Source organism: Triturus cristatus, chromosome 10, assembly GCF_964204655.1.
Source record: "Triturus cristatus chromosome 10, aTriCri1.1, whole genome shotgun sequence".
Taxonomy (NCBI): domain Eukaryota; kingdom Metazoa; phylum Chordata; class Amphibia; order Caudata; family Salamandridae; genus Triturus; species Triturus cristatus.
The window spans coordinates 237,984,578-238,001,939 of record NC_140593.1 but is presented as its reverse complement, the minus strand read 5'-3'; the positions used below and the strand labels follow the sequence as shown (position 1 = coordinate 238,001,939).

General features: G+C 45.9%; 1 protein-coding gene across 1 annotated transcript in view; it reads right to left on the bottom strand.

The window, feature by feature from the left end:
- The window catches only part of LOC146789258 (tachykinin-like peptide), a 170,524-nt gene that overhangs the window by 102,831 nt on the left and 50,331 nt on the right, over positions 1 to 17,362 (bottom strand). The window contains exon 3 of the mRNA XM_085630030.1: positions 2,389 to 2,488. Coding sequence (XP_085486156.1) covers positions 2,389 to 2,488 — 100 coding nt within the window. The remainder of the gene's footprint in view (positions 1 to 2,388; positions 2,489 to 17,362) is intronic.

Here is a 17,362-nt window from a genome sequence, read left to right as displayed (position 1 = left end):
ACATTCTTCCATTGGGCTATACTTGGGATGCATCTGGGTGATATTTGGGCTACATTTGGGCTCTTTTGTCTCTGGTGGCCATCTTGGGAGATTTATTTGTTATGAAGTTTCCTAATTTCCTCATTTACTGCAGTCTCCTCAGTAGGAAATACTTTCAGTTTTTTATTTTGGTTCCATCCAGAAGGCATTCAGATGTGTAACACATTTGCCATAAATTCTGAATGTTAGCACTCTAGTTGCTCATTAGATTACTGTAGTAAAGCTACTGCTCACCAGGAAAGTCTGCTGCTTGTATTGAAAGTGCATGTTTTAGTCTGCATGTCAGAATTTTTAATGAAATATAAGAGGATTTGAGAAGTCAAAATGTGCCCTAATTTTTCTTTCTGCAGCACTAATCATAATTTCTATGGCAAAATGAACCCCCTCATTTTGTTCCTTTGTAAATTAAATGTTTTAAGTGTTACCACTTTATTCCAATTAAGATGGCTTCAAGTGTGCCATAGTTTTGTCATAAGTAAGACTGTTAGCGCTCTAATTGTTCGTTAGAACACTCTGGGACATTCTGTCATTGGGCTATACTTGGGCTGCATCTGGGTGGTATTTGGGCTACATTTGGGCTCTTTTGTCTCTGGTGGCCATTTTGGGAGACTTATTTGTTATGAAGTTTCCTAATTTCCTCATTTAGTACAGTCTCCTCATTAGGAAATACTTTCAGTTTTTTACTTTGATTCCATCAAGAAGGCATTCAGATGTGTCACACATTTGCCACAAATTCAGAATGTTAGCACTCTAGTTGCTTATTAGATCACTGTAGTAAAGCTACTGCTCACCAGGGAAGTCTGCTGCTGGTATTGAAAGTGCATGTTTCAGTCTGCATGTCAGAATTTTTTAATGAAATAGAAGAGGATTTGAGAAGTCACTCAAAATGTGCCTTAATTTTTCTTTCTGCAGCACTAATCATACTTTCTATGGAAAAACGAACCCCCTCATTTTGTTCCTTCTTAAATTAAATGTTTTAAGAGTTACCACTTTATTCCAATCAAGATGGCTTCAGGTGTGCAATACGTTTGTCATAAGTAGGACTGTTAGCGCTCTAGTTGTTCTTTAGAACACTCTGGGAAGCTGCAGCAGAACACAAAGGAATCAACTGACAGTCTCTGCCCTTGTTCGATGTACATGTTTTACTGAGAATGTCAGACTTCTTTCTCACATGACTGAGAAAGAGAATGTGACTTTACAGAAAATATGCGCTCAGTTTAGCTTATAGATCACCTTCCAAACCTCTGTGGGAAAAGCATGAGAAAATAGTTTTCTCTCAAACATGATTCATGATATCACAGCAAAAGGCTTTTTCACATGGTAAAATCACCTTAGAACACACCACAATTCCTAAAATGAGTATGGTACCATCAACAAATGATTTATAATGTAACGAAAGTCTTAAAACCTTCTATTAACTGCAATGCTGTTTGATTAGGTGCTATCATGTATATTGGTCCCAAGATGGCTGCCAACACTTCTTGGATGAAGTACTGACAGCCAATCAGATCTCACGATGGGATGTGTGGTTAGGCTCCGCCCAGATATATCTATCTTTTTAACTCTAATTTTCTCCGGAACTACTGAACGGATTTACACCATTTAAGCAAAAGGCACGAGTCTGAACTGAGGACTACCTCTTTGCCAAATTTGGTGTCATTCCGTTCAGCAGTTCGGGCTGTAGCTGCGTCAACAGGTTCTATGGGAAAATGCATGGGGAAAATGTGTTTTGGAACCCCCCTTTTTTCTTGGCCCCCGCTTGACGAATCACCGTGAAATTTCCAGGATAGGAGCGGACCGGAGCTGGTCAAAAGTTTGGAAAATTTTGCGAAGATTCGTCAATCGGCGCCAACGTTATTCCAAATAGACTGTTGCGGATTTCCTATAGACAATAGGTCCTAACTATAACTACCTACTGGCGACTGCCAGTAGGTAATATATATATATATGTTGTTTACACTTAGCTGTCAAACTTTTTTTGTTCTTCATATTGTAGGTATAATCTTAAGGTAGCAAGATATTTCATACCCGATACTGGGGGGACACGCCCTATGCAAGATAGTGAGATAGTGATACCCCTGCTCTTATTGTAGCTTCACATGCATAAACATTTTTGGACATTTCATAAAATGGAGTAGTTGGAGCTGTAGTGCTGATGTCTGCCATCTGTACTAGCAATTTGACATAACCTGCCTTGATTAGAGTACCTGAACAGAGGAGGCTATGTCTGGTTAATAGAGGAGTAGTTTTTATTCTGATATGAGGTGAGTGGATTTTATCTCATCTATACTGCTCCACAAGCATAAATACGCCGACTCTTTGAGTAAAACATATGAAATTAACACTTACCATTGTATCGCTTTCCCGTCGGTCCACGGAGCTCATTTTGTTTATGCTTTCTGGCCATTCGCTGAATAAGTTTCTGAAGTAATGGACTCTGTAACTCAGACTGAAAAAATAAAATCAACACATTTCATTTGAGGAAGTAGAATCAGAGCTAGCCCTATAAAAATCATGTCATTTTGTGCGTTGTATTTTCGAATAACAGTGATGACACATTTTATTAAAAAAGAATAAGAAATTGCTATGATCACTTGTGGAGGGCAAAGAGGCTGTGCACAAATTTGTAATGTGTAATAACAGTACAAGAAAAAATGTTTTCCACCTGTAATTACAACCTCCCTTACTTTCGGTTCCCAATCTGGCCTGGGGATCCAACCATTACAAAGGGTCTGACATTGGGACTAGTTAGTTATATCAATGTTAGTAGTCTTAAAGGTGAAATGAGATAGCTGTTTTCAACTAAGTATTGATGGAAACTTAGCTAACATATCTGGTTCAGAAGTGCACTCCCGGAGAACAGATAGAGGGGTAGACTTGCTTCCAGTTGTTGAATGTGAGAAACATCTGCTTATTATTTGGGGTGGATTGGGGTCTACCACAAGCAATAAAGTAATTATCTTGTTTAAACTGTGAAAGTTTTCAGGAATTTAAAGCTTAGCTCAACTCATTAGCCATGGCACACAGCAGAAAAGCTTAACTTGGAGAAAATATGTAATGTATTCAGAAATGCCAAAAACAGATAAAACTTTAAAAACACAACACAATTAAAAATCCCACTCCAATTTTCATGAAAAATACAGTATAATATACTGATCAGAAAAACACTAAAATGATGAAAATTCAATAAGGACAACCACAGATATGAATTCCTGCATAAACACAATTCATTTAGGTATATGTGTGCTGCAGAATGTAGCACATAAAGAAAAGGAAAAACTAGGAAAAATCCAAATATTTCTCCTAGTTACTCCTCACCTGGGGAGGTATATCTTTTTAGCGCATTCCCAGGTTTACCATCATTGGTACATCTGAGAATGTCTAAAATACCATGGGATCGGGGTGTGGCCAAGTAAGATGGCTTAGCGGACGTGAACCGCTTCAGCTCCAGAACCCCACGGCTGCCTTGGGCTGTTATCGCCACGGAAGGAGGGCAGAACATCCAGGAAGGATGAACAGCGGTGCCCCTAACTAATGGGGTTATCAATACTGGCCCTGAAATTCAAGCGCCTGGTCGGGCGCTGGCTAAGAAGCAAGGGACAGAGAAGTAAGGCCACGCACGATATGGCGTAGCGGAACTCACGGTGTCCGGATCGGCGGTGCAATAATGCAGTTTCGGCTGCGCCCAGGACCCTACCAGGACTGAGCCGTTCCAGCACCGAGGGGGGATGGGCACTGATGCCTTTTGGCTCCCGCTCCCCTGTGGATGCCGCCTGGAGGTTTTCGTGGCTGACCGTGGGAGAGGAGGTGAGGCCTTGGAGTTCTACGGGCGGCTGATGTCGGAGCAGCCGGTGCCTGAGTCCAGTGGCACTGAGGGAGAGCGGGGATCGTGCTGCTAGTGGACGCCTCACCTCCTATGACCTGGAATCAGTTTCCGAAGGCCTGAAGGAATGGCTGAGATTCGGAGGCCTCGCCTGACTCTAAGATGGCGGCAAGCTGGCTGGAAATCCCTGGACCGGTCTTCTAGTGGCTGCTGCAGGATGATGGCGACCAACGGGTGGCGGTAAGACGTGGCGCCTACACAGCTACTATCCTAAATGAAGGGGACTGGTCACGAACTTGGGGGCCACCATTAGTCAGTCGGAAGACGCCTGACCTTAACATGGCCGTCTCTTAACAGCCTCAGTCCAGTCTGCCCGAGCACTAACAGGGCCTGATGATGGTGGAGGACGTGAGTGCCTGGCTTGCCGTATCCCGCCCGGACCCCTACCCCGCCTGCGGTGAGGGTCGCAGCTCCTATGCCGCCCAAGAAAACCACAAACAAGGTTTCCCTCTACTTCTCGGCCACTGATAAAGACTCTCCACTTTTGGGCTCCCCTCCAAAGCAGAACATGGGGCTCACTCAGTAAGAGTTGGTGGCAACTTTGTGAGATTTTAAAGCTGATCTATGCACTAAGATCAAACAGGACTTGCGGTCCTCCATGGATCAGCTTAAGGCGGATCTCACCGAGAAGATGGTGTCCCTCCACCAAGATGTGGATGCGGTGGGCACCAGGGTACTGGAGGTGGAGGAGCGGACGCAGGATCTGGAGACCAGAACCTCCATTTTACAAGACACCCAACGGGAATTAAGGGCACAACTCCAGCAAGCACTACTTAAGGCGGAGGACCTGGAGAACAGATCCCGGCGGGAGAACGTCCACATTCGCAATCTGGAGGAGGGCACGGAGGGACCGGATTTGGAAGCTTTCGTCACAGGCCTCTTCGGAGAAATACTGGCTCCCCACCAACTGAAAATTAAAATCGACCGAGCTCACCGTGTGGGGGCCATGCAATCGGGTGACAGTAGACAACCACGAGACGTCCTGGTCAAGTTACACGCTTTTAAAACAAAGGAGGCCACCTTGAACGCGGAGAGGAAGAAGACCAACATTTCCTTCCAGGACTTCAAATGCTCGATATTTCAGGACCTGGCACCGGCTACTCTCGCTCGTCGGCAGCTGCTGAGACCCATCACCACAAAGTTACGAGATGAGAACATTCGTTATCGTGGGTCGTTTCTCTTTGGTTTGGTCTTTGAATACAAGAATAAACCTCACCACGTGACGGAACTAGCTGGCGGCCTCCGCATTCTGGGCCTGCCACAATTAGAAGAGGAATCTTCGGAGGGCACCTCCAGCAGTCAGGAGCAATGGTGGAAAGGTTCCAGATCCCGGCACACAATCCTGAAGTCTAAATGAAACTCCAGAGACTGATCTCATAGACCTGCCCATCGGCCGCAGACTTGAGTCCTGACAGTCTTCGACCAGAGACGCTCTTTCAGGCACATGCCACTTCGAGAGCGGGAACCCGGTGTTCGACTGGGTCATTCGAGCTGGGGTCCGGAGCAAGGGCTCAATATTCTAAAGACACTGAGGTTGTTATTATCCTCTCTTTCCTGGTTATGGTTGTTACTATGCTTTTTTGATGCATGGCAGCCGGGGGGTGCGGGCCTTGTCCGTACCACCCAGAATTTTCCATGAGTTTTCTGGGAGGTTCTGAGCTGCGGGCCCGTTGGCCGAGCGGCTCACTGTTTTGGGGGATTTTGTGGGGGGTGGGAGGGGGGGATACCCTGGTGGTGGTGTCTGTTTTTTATTTGGTCAAGTCAATGGCGTATGACAGGCGGAGGGCGCAAGGGTGGATGCCGTTGCATCTTCGGGAGGATCTCGCCAGGAGAGGTTTCGCCACAGATCCGCAGTGGTCCTGACTTACATGGGAAGGGGGAGTGGGGCAGTTTACCAATGGTATCTATAGCAACCTCGAATGTTAAGGGGATGAACTCCCCCAAAATCTGGAAATACCTCACTGATCGAAGGTTCGAGGTGGTTGCCTTACAAGAAACTCATCTCAAAAAGTCAGAGGACACTCGGTTGCACCACAAATCATACCTCCTCATATGCAAGTCGTCCTCTAACACAAAGCATAATAGGGTGGCACTACTCTTCCATAGCTCCACCAAATTCCAGCATGAGGCTACTAAAACAGACAGGGAGGGCCGGGTTGTTGTGGTAAAGGGGCGGCTCAGGGGCACATTATGTACCTTCGCTTCCATATATGCTCCCAACTCGGGACAGGCCACCTTTTGTACTAACACTCTTGAGTTGATCACCGGGTTTGTGGAGGGTCCGATAGTTCTCCTGGGGAACTTTAACATAGTCTGGCATGAGAGCCTGGACAGCTCACATACACGACGAAATCCACCTTTCCTAAAGGGACCAAGCACAAAATATCCTCATGGGGCCTGCGTGATGCTTGGCGGGAGTTGCACCCCACCCCTAAAGACTACACATTCTACTCACATGTGCATCAACCATACTCCAGGATTGACTTCATATTTGTTAGTCAGGCCCTGGTGGGTTCTCTTCAGGCGGCACCGATATTGCCGATTTCAATCTCGGACCATAGCATGGTCACTATTAATCTAAATTGGCCGGGACCCGGGACGGGCAAGCCCCGATGGTATTTCCCGACCCCGATCCTATGCGATCCCGTCCTTCGTGAGGAACTACAGACCTCTATACTTGAATTCTTCTCACACAACTCTCCTCAGGCTACCTCCATGCAGAACAATTGGGACGCCTTTAAGGCGGTTACTAGGGGTAAATGTATCCAACTCAACGTGACCCTTAACAAGCGGAGGCAAAAGGAAAGGGTAGATCTCTTACACGAACTGGAGGCAATTGAACAGGCATACAAAGTGACCCCAACCCGAGAGATACAGCGACAGCTTACCGCCGTCCGGGCAAGCTCCACTCGATTTACAACAATAGGGCGGAATACACGCTCTTAAAACTACGACAGATCTCCTATGCTCAAGGGGACAAGGTAGGGTGTCACTTAGCACGGCGTCTCCGAGTGAAGAGGGAACGGGAATTTATAGGGGGCATCCTGGACCGTCGGGGGCAGCTCACCCATACTGACGATCAGAAGGCCAACATTTTTGGCGACTTTTATGGGGAGCTCTACCGGGGTACCAATCCAGATACCGTCCTCCAGCAGCAGTACTTAGATAATGTAGGATCTCCCCCGCAACCACAGATTCCCTCGACACCCCTATCTCCACTGGTGAGGTTAGACTGGCCATAGGGAGACTTAAATTACACGATGCCCCTGGCCCTGATGGCCTAACGGCCCAATTTTGCAAAAACTTTGCAGAGGAGCTCACACCCAATCTCACTGACTTATTCCAGGCGATAGCTGCTGATGCGCGTGTTTCCACCTCTATGGTCGAGGCTGTAATCTCTGTGATACCTAAGCTGGGGAAGGACCCCCAACATTGTGCCTCATACAGGCCTATAGCTCTTCTCAGTCTCGATCCCAAACTTTACTCTATTAGCCTGGCGGTGCGCATGGAGGGGTTGATGGTCCACCCTGATCAGTCAGGCTTTATACAGGGGCGACAGACCCATGATAACATCCGTTGCACCATACACCTTATTGAAAAAGCCTCAAAATTCAAATTGCCTGCTATGCTGGTTAGTCTTGATGAGGAAAAGGCCTTCGACAGGGTGGACTGGTCGTTCCTATTCCTCGCCATGCAGAGCTTCGGCTTTGGTGAGGCCTTCCTCCACATGGTTAAGGCCAATTACCATCTCCCCAGTTCTTGAGTGATGATGAACGGGTCTCCTTCACTCCCTTTCATTCTCAGTAGGGGCACGCGACAGGGGTGCCCCTTCCTCCCCTCCTGTTTGCCCTCAGTGTAGAGCCTCTTGCTGTACGCTTTCGGGCCAATGAGGAGATAAGGGGATTTCAATTCAGTGGCTTTGAGCACAAAGTGTCCCTGTTCACAGACAATATTCTCCTCACTCTCATGGAGCCTGCCTCATCCCTTCAGGCAGTGCAAAGGGAGCTGTTGAGCTTTGAACAAGTAGCAGGATTCAAGGTAAATCATCCATACTTAACAATTGAAGGCCCAAACACCCTTCCAATGGGCCAAGCACTCTCTTCCCTACCTGGGTGTCTGTCTCACAGCTAAAATTGGGGATCTATATCGGGCTAACTATCCCCCCATAGTAACGCAGCTGCAACAGGACTTTAAATGATGGAAGCCTCTCTATATCTCAGGGTTAGGGCACATCAATGCAGTCAAAATGACAGTCCTCCCCAAACTACTCTACTTATTCCAGGCACTGCAAATCACCTTGGAGCATGACCTCCGGCCGCGTCTTCATTCCCTGGTCATTAATTTCATTTGGCAGGATGAAAGGGCACGCCTACCTTCCTTTGTGCTGAGGAAACCTAGGAAGGAGGTAGAGGTGGCCCTTCCAGATCTCACATTGTACTATCAAGCGGCCCAGCTGCGTGTGGTGACAGAATGGACAGCACGGGAGTCCGATAAACACTGGCTCCACATGGACCGCTCCATCTTGGGGCGCTCCATATGGGATGTTCTCTGGAAGCCCAGAAGGGACCGGCCTGCAAATGCCTACCTAAGCACCCCACCTCCACGACACTGACGATTTGAGACCAGGTAACGAGGAGGGAGGGTTGGACTACATTCCCTTCACCATTCACCCCTATTCACTTTAATCCAGTGTTTCCCCCAGCACTTCAAGAGGGGCCTTTCGACTGTTGGAGGGAGGGAGGTTGCCTTAAACCCTTGGACCTTTTTCACAACTACGACATACGGACATTTGAGAGCTGTCAATGGGAATTTTTGATCCCCACCAGTAAGCATTACCATTACCTACAGCTCAAACACTGGGTCACGCTTCCACACATAAAAGAGGCCGCCACAAGAGAACTAACAGTGATGGAGTCATTGGTAGGCCTGGGCCAAAATTCCATTCCGTTTGCGGAAATTGCGATAATTTGGCATTTTCACGTTCCGCGGAAAGCGCGAAAATGTCAAAATTTCTGCATTCCGCAGCTTAGCGATCATTTGTTTCTTGCTCGCGCTGTAAAATAATACATTCTCGCGTGCGCGCGATCGCCTTACCTGAATCCCCGCGTTCGCCGACAAGTTTTCCCGATCCGGTCGCGTTCTCCACGAGATGTTGGATTGTTGGTAGCCATTTGCGCTGTCTCGAGACAGTTCGCGCCCGCAGTAACGTCATGTATCGCGCGATCTTGTCTTTCTTCTCGCGATCATGCACCGCGAGACAAGTGAAAACAAGATGGCCACGCCCACGAGCAACCGCATGGGTAAGTTGGCGAGCCGCGACCACGCAGAAAATACCGCGAACGGGCGGGAAAAAAACTTCTGCATCTTCGCGATATTTCCGCGTGTTTGCGGAGATTTTTAACATTTTCACGATAGTCCACCCCTAGTCATTGGCGATTCACAGGGCGGGTTCTATGAAAGGTGCCATCTCCTCCCTTTACACGCTGCTGCTGTCCACTTTACATACACCATGAGCACGCTACATGTCCTTCTGGGAGCGGGTGCTGGGGCGGGATGTCACGGAGGAAGAATGGAAGCACTTGTGGTTGGATCTCTCTAGACACAACAAATCAGTAGCTCTGAGGGAAGCTCACTACAAAACGCTGCAGGACTGGTACCTATACCCTACCAAACTTCAGAGGGTCTTCCCCAACACATCCAATCTATGCTGGCGGGGATGCAGTGAGAGGGGGGACTTTCACGACATCTGGTGGGACTGCCCTAGTATCCGGCCTTTTTGGGAGGAAATTATCTCCCACATTAAAGAGATGCTTGAATACCCGGTACCTTCGGATATTGGGGCGTCCTGTTGGGCCTCCAAGATCCAGAATTAGATCACACTCTGAACTCGGAAAAGGTTATCCTGTGGACTTGTCTGGGGGCAGCCAAACTTACAATAGTGGCAGCATGGGAAAAACCAGGCACCCCAGCACTTTGACTATGGCACGCCCGTTTATGGAGACTCCTCTCTATGGAAAGGCTTGCAGACATTTTAAGAGACAATTACACGGCCTTTGAACAAAAGTGGGGGCCACTAGTTCGGTTCCTTTGCCAAGGTCTACCTTCAGCAGTATGTCCCCCTTCGACCAGGGCTATGCACCTCTTCCAGATTTAAACTACAGCAAGGGGAGCCCAGGAGTCTCACGACCCAATGGCTGCAACAATCTGAAGTCCGCCTTGATAAACTCAGAATTTGGCGGAAGCCTTGTTGAAGTCATTTATTTGTTTGATTAATAATCACCACCACCGGGTAAGGGGAGGGGGGAGGGGGTGGAGGACCTGAGAAGAGGGCAAGGGATTTTGTTTGTCAACTCGATGCGTCCTTATGGGCTTCTTTGGTCAGGATAATAAAAAGGGATCTATATGTTATCGGGGGGAGTGCCTTGCCCGAGGGACACTTGAAACTGAACTCTCCATAGTGGTTTGAATTTGACCCCGGGGCTTACGCGTCCCACCAGGTTTATTGTTATGTAATTTATCTGATGCATACTCAATAAACATAACTTTGACAACAACAAAAAAACATGGGATCTGCTTGGGAACACCCACCACAACCCCCATGGAACACGCCCCCTGCAATGCATCTATTTGTGCTGCGTTGCCTTACTCTGGATTCAAAGCCACACAATCTAGCTTTAAGTGGCTTCATAAGCTAGACTTAGAAACTTCCATCACAAATGTACCACTTTCCGTGGTGCAAACGTGATGCACGCCTCTCATAAATATGCCCCATAGTCTTTCTTTTAGAGCTCAGAATCCTTCAGCGCGTAAGGTTGCGGCTGTGTCCTTCAAGAATTTACACAAGACTCGATACCTTCTTGCCAATGGTCAGCTAAATTGGATTTGGCTGCAGCAGAGAAGCTCCAAGTAGGAAAAGCTTGCACCAGGTTAGGCAAGTGTGGGTAGGCTGGAGTGGTTGGTCCCTATCGTATGGACTTCTGGAAGTTTAAACATTTACTTAGTAATAGATGTTTAGAGGTTATCGTAGAAGTCTAGTTAGACACAGACAAGGGTCCCAGGAACTTAGAAACATTATTGAACGTCAAGGCTCACCAGCAGGATCCAGATCAAGTTCAATTGACATTGGTCAGCTGGGCACTTGCATGGAAAAAGCCTCAGACAGCTTGTTGTCGCCCTTTAGCCAAACAGGAAGTCAGCCAACTGCCCCTGGACTCCATGTCTTTGTTCTGACTACAGGAGGGAGCAGTTCCAGTCCTTCCTGGATCATTTCAGAACACAAACAGCAGGTCCAGTTCTCTTCTCTTCTTCCTTTGGCCCAGAAAGTCATCAGAAGTGAGAGTCTGGAGGTGCCTAGCAGCTTATATGTGGTAGTTGGTGCTGGTGACTCCTGGGCATTCCTCAGCCAATGGGGTAAAAATACAGAGGGACAACCCAACCCACTCTTTTAGGAGCTCCTGTTTGCCTTTCTGCAAACAGGGACAAAATGCTATGCATCTGGGTTTTTCCAGGATGGTGCAAGTCTTTGGACACACGAAGCGTGGGCTTTGAGGACTGGGGGAGGTTGACGAGTGTCAAATGAACATCACCAGTGTCCTCCAACATCTAACTCTAAACGGCAGTTTAAAGCAAGCACCGTACCTAAAGAAAACAGAGACAGAACTCTGGGAGGACAAAAGCAGGCATTTCAGTAACCAGTCAGGGGAAAACCAAGAATTCTTTTAACATCCTGTTCTTTCCCTTTCAAGTGCAGCCCAAGAGTAAATGTGGCTAAATAGACCTGGAAAGCGTGATTTTAAAGTGTGGTTTCACAGGATGCCCACAGTCCCCACTTATAATATTTTGGGGGGTTTAGTGAAGTCACCTCTACCCATTCAGATCAGTCTGTTGTTTGCTCCTGGGAGACATTTCACAGCTTGTTCACAGCTATTCAAGATTGAGCACAGGCTGAGAGAAGCCGGACAGTTAATGCAAATTAGCCTCCAGGAACTTCTGGCATGAAGAAAGGTACTCTCTAAAAGTTAATTTTCCTTAATATTTTAAAAAATCTGACTTCACCAATGAATCTGATTTTAATACCTATTATTAATAGTGATTTAATTATTTAGCTAGCTGGTCCCTTTCTCTGAGTTAGCAGTAATAATATTTTAATCTGCACGCTGGTTTCCTGCATCGGGCAGCTAGGCCCAACACTATGAAAATATCTTTTTGGGACATGATAATATTAATTTTCTACATGTATCACTGTTAAATACCATGCAACCTACCTTGTGGGCTACAAGGCTTACTAAGGGGTGACATACGAATAATTAAAAGGAAGGTTTTTAGCTGTCAAAAATAGCTATTTTAACAGGTCACACTGTTGGGTTTACACTGCAGTAGTCGGGCTACAATGGTACAACAGAAGCCATTTTTTGTAACATTAGTGGGTGGCACAATAGATGCTACAGCTCACAGGTGATCGTTAATTCATTCTTAAGGTAAATGTGCACCATATACAATGGCCTTGTTCAAAGTTAAACACACCAATTAAAGATTAGCCCTTTTTCCTTGTTTTAGGGGTCAGAAAGCCCAGTTTCATGTTAGATGAACAGCACTAAAGAAGTTCAGGTAGAACATACACTCTGCTTCATCACATGCTGTTGGAAGTCACTTTGGTTTCACTTAGACAATATGGGGCTGATTACAATGGTGGACGGATTTCAGCCCATCCGCCATCATATCAGGGATTGGGACCGCCCGCCTACAAGGCGGTGGTCCCACAGGGATAATAATTATGCAAACCGCCACCGTGGAGGTTGCATTGACCATGTTTTGTATTGCGGCTGGTGCTGCGCTCTGCAGCACCCGCCGTAATACAAAAGAGAGACCCCACACATATCCCTGCACTACGTGGCAGGCACCATGCGGTGCCTGCCACATGGTGCAGGGATATGTAGGTGGGCACCATGCCCCCTATGCCCCATGTCTGTGGGTCAGAGGGAAAGGGGGGCCTGCGATGGGACCCCATTGTCCCTTTCTGCCAGCTTTCCCATAGCGGGTTATCTGCCATGGAAAGGCTGGCAGGTAAGGGACATCATAATCCCTATGGCAGTGCCTGGTAGAAACCGCCAACATTGTTGGGACTAGGAGCCCCTTCGATGGACAGACCGTCTCCTTGAGCCCATCAGATCGGTGGCTACAGCCATCAAAATGTGGCGGGCGGTAATCTTGATTAAAATGGCAGGCTGACTGCCACTCACAGCCTGCGGTGGTGGTCTCTCCCGCCATTGTAATCAGCCCCCATGTCCTAGGGTGTAAGTTATTGTTAAGAGATACCATATTTGCTTAGGAGTAAGAGAAATTTATCACACTTGTGACCGAACTACTCCAGCAGGAATAATGTCTACTAATCCAATGTCGCCGACTGGAAGTAGTGCAGTTAGTGAAGTTATACCCAAAAAGAGGCTCCCAAAATCGGATATCCTGGTAATCATGTTTTTCTCCACTGTGAGAACAGGTCTGCTGCTTGAATTAATTAGCAAAATGATGGGCCTTTCCTGGATGTTACCTCATGATCTCTGACAATGCAAAACGGCATTTGGTAAGCTGATGTCCCTGTTCAGTTTTCCCCAGCCAAGGAATTATACTGTGGAATTTACAGATTGCATTTACGTAGTACTTTTATTCTATGGCAAACATTTCATTTGCCAAACAAATTCATGATCCTTGAATTACATAAGGGTTTAGGAACACATTTGAAGTTTCATGAATTTCAGAGCTGCCCCCAGAAACATGAATGTATACATTATTTTATATTTTGTAAGTGTTGTGGAATCCCAATTGAAATACAAGGAGATAAATTATCATCTATTTCCCAGCCTGCTCCAAAAGTGACTATGCAACCTGCAGGGGTTGCTGTCTATATATTCCTCAGATCATTTTTAGAGGTACTGTAATATTATGTATGAAATCTGAGTATTTAAACCAACATGAGTGGCAAGTTTTAGGTCTCATTCTTGTTACTAGTATCTCGGTACAGTGGTGATGACATTTGCCAGAAGGCTGATGCAAAACATAGGTCAGAGAATGCAGGATTCATATGAGATTGAGAGGGATATTTGCAACCTCCCAAACCTATTCAGCAGAATCTTGTAAGTCAGTTGATCATCCTAGAATAACACAAGACTGTTAAGCAGCTGGATAGAATGGTACGCTGAATAAACTGATGTGGAAAGAGGATGCTGTACTTATGCAGATGTCTCTAACTTTAGCCCCTTTAAAATACATTATGCCTCAAATTATTAAAAACCCACACCACTCCTCACACTTTTTAACCCCCTGCTTTTGTGCTTGCAGTAATATCTCAATGCTCATTTATTTCAGCCTGCTCTTGAGGAACAACTTTAAATTCAACCGCTCCTATTCCAACAAAATGGTATTCAGTAGTGCCTAACTTTTGTGTTGAATAAAGAAATGCTGGCACTTTAGTTGTTCAATAGAACTCTGCAGTGACACTTCAGTTGATTACTAGGGAGTTAACAGAAAGACTACTGCTCGTGTTGGAAGTACATTAACACAAGATTTTACTGAAATGGATGAGGAAGATATTTCAGAACTGGTGACCTTATTTTGGCTTTCTAGAGCAATAACCAATAATTATTTCTATGGCAAAAAGAAATAACTCACTATTTCATTTACTGCAGTATCATCTGTAGAAAATGCTTTCAGTTTTACCACTTTGATTCCATCAAGATGTCATTCCAGATTGACACATGTTTAGCAAAGATACGGAATTTAGGATGATATATGGTGAAGGAATATTTATTTCAATTTTAGTGAGGAAGCGTGGTGAGTGAGTCCAACTACTTCTTTGGAGGGATCTGGGGAAGAGTGGTTTTCTTCCCCGTTAGAAATAAAACTGAGTCTAATAGTGTATATTTTTAAAGAACTGTTGTCACATATATGTCCTAAAAAGCCTCAGACACTAAAAGAGACTTGTTAAACATGTAGGCCCTTTCCTCTATGCCAAAACAATGAACTCTTATGGTCCATATGGGCTGACCCCATTTTTTTGAAAATTGATATTGGGACCTTCATATGGCAAAATACCTCAATTGCCAGGGCCAGCAATTTGTCATTGGTGCCCCTTAAGTCCGAACTTTGCCATATGCCAGTGCCATTCCCCATTACTGCTGTTCATATACTGTGGGTGACTGTCATGCCATGTAAAATGTTACCTCTAGTATGTTAGAAAAAACTATTGTCATGACTGTCCATTTCCATATGCCTTGGTTGCCCTTCTTTATGCTAAGAATTTAAGTGAAAGTGCCAATGCCAGCATTTTTCCATGGGTGCCAGCTATGCCAATAATTTCCATGAGTATACCAGTACCATCATTTATCCATTGGTGCCCCATGCCTTGATTTACCTCCAGTCTGCCAGCTCCAGCCTTTTTCAATGAAAACTGTTGGAAATTTGCCCTGTCTGCACGCCACCCGAAATGTTTTGGCTTTTTGCTGAACCCTATTTTTGCGGATTATAGTCCTCTGTGCATTTCACCTCTACTAACCACTGTTACGTGTGTGTGCTCCTTCTTTCAAAATGGTAAAATTGGTATACTCCTGATTGGCATATTTAACTTACCTATAAGTCCCTACTATATGGTACAAAGGTCTATCTAGAGCTTGTAAGGTAAATGTCGCAAGTGCACAGCAGCACACATTGTGCTTTCTGCTACAGTAACAATGCAAACATGACAGCAGTCCTGCCACCAGATGCCTGGCTGTGCAGGTACTTACTGCAAATTTACCCTGTCAAAATAACCTCCTAGTATCATCATTTTAAATGTTTATAAGTCATCCTTAAGTTGACATTTTTCCCATTAAGGCAGGAGTATGTGAGTTTCCATATGCCATGATATATCTCTGTTTTACAGAAGCTAGCGTCAAATAGCCCTTGGGCAAACGTCACACTTTATATAATTAAATATCAAATATCATGACATTTAAAAGTAGGACATGTAAAAGTTTAATGTTAAGTCCTCACAGTGAAAAAACCCTACAACTTATTTTCACCATGCCAGGGTTGGCTGTTCAATAGGAAAACATTGGTATACAATATTAATGGTACTACTACTACTACTCCTAATAATAATGATAATAATAATACTTCAAAGGAGGGAACCAGAATGCCGAAACAATTTGTGTGTATCCACTTTCTGGTTGCTAAAAGATCAGCTTTTTTCTACCAGACGTCTGTCTATGAGTTTGTTGGAGATTCAAGGACTGCCTAAAATGGGACTTTACTTTTAGATGTGGGTGGACAGTGGGATTACCATAGTACACTCCCACTCACACCTCAGCCCAAATTGAGTGTGATTGCCATCTTGAACATCCCCAATGTAGGTAGGGTTAGCTCCAAAAACCTTTACCCTGTTGGCTATTACATCCTCAGGGGGTCATTCTCACCCACTAGCTTATGCAAGGTGTAAATGTGGCATCTCCATGATCCACTTTAGATTACTCCTGGACCTGTGGAAGATCAGAAGAGGACTGAACCTGCTATCAGAGACCTGAGAAGAGCCTAGAAGACTGAATTTGCTCTCCCTCTTGTACCCAGGACTGTTGCGTATCCTAGCAACCTTATGCCCGAGCTTAACCCTGGGCGTAGTTCGCGAAGTAGCACTTCGCGAAGCTACGCAAAGTGCTGTTCGCACTACGCGAGCTACGCGTAGGACTTCGCGAACTGCGTAGTACCTTGTTCGCACTGTGCCAGATGTCGTTTTCAATGATTGCACAGAGCGGACAAGCAACCGGCACTGTGCAATCATTGAAAATGGCATCTTGCATAGTGCGAGCTGTAGTTTTCTGCTGCTCGAGTAGATTTTTACTCGAGCGGCAGCTTTCTCAACGCGAACTGGTAGTTTCTCATCGCGAGCGGTCGCGAGCATACGCGACCAATCGCAATGAGAAACCTGACCTCCTCGCGTTGGGAATCTCGCTGGGAGGTTTATTTTCCATGCTCGCGATCGCCAACTTGATGTTGCTGATCGCGAACAAGGAAAAAGTCTCACCGGGATGTCATTTTGCTTGCTCGCGGTCGCCAACTTGACGTTGAGGACCGCGAGCAAGCAAAAAATTACCGCAGCACTACTGTGGAAATGTGGATTTTCCTGATCAGTTATGTCCCCTATCTTGGACCCCAACGGTTCTATGTGCATGCCACAAGTACATGTATGCTCCCTCCAGTTCCAGTTTTGATGACGCAAACACATGTGCATCCACTGTCAACATGTCCTCTGTCAGATCCGCCATCAATGGGCTGGATATTCGATTCCTAAGTATGAAAGGCCACCGACTTTATATGGCTAAGTTACTCCATTCTTACAGTTCAGGCAAGTAGGCCCGATTCTGTCTTCAAAGCCTTTCATTGCTCTCTGTATCTGACAGCTTCAGCTTGAGC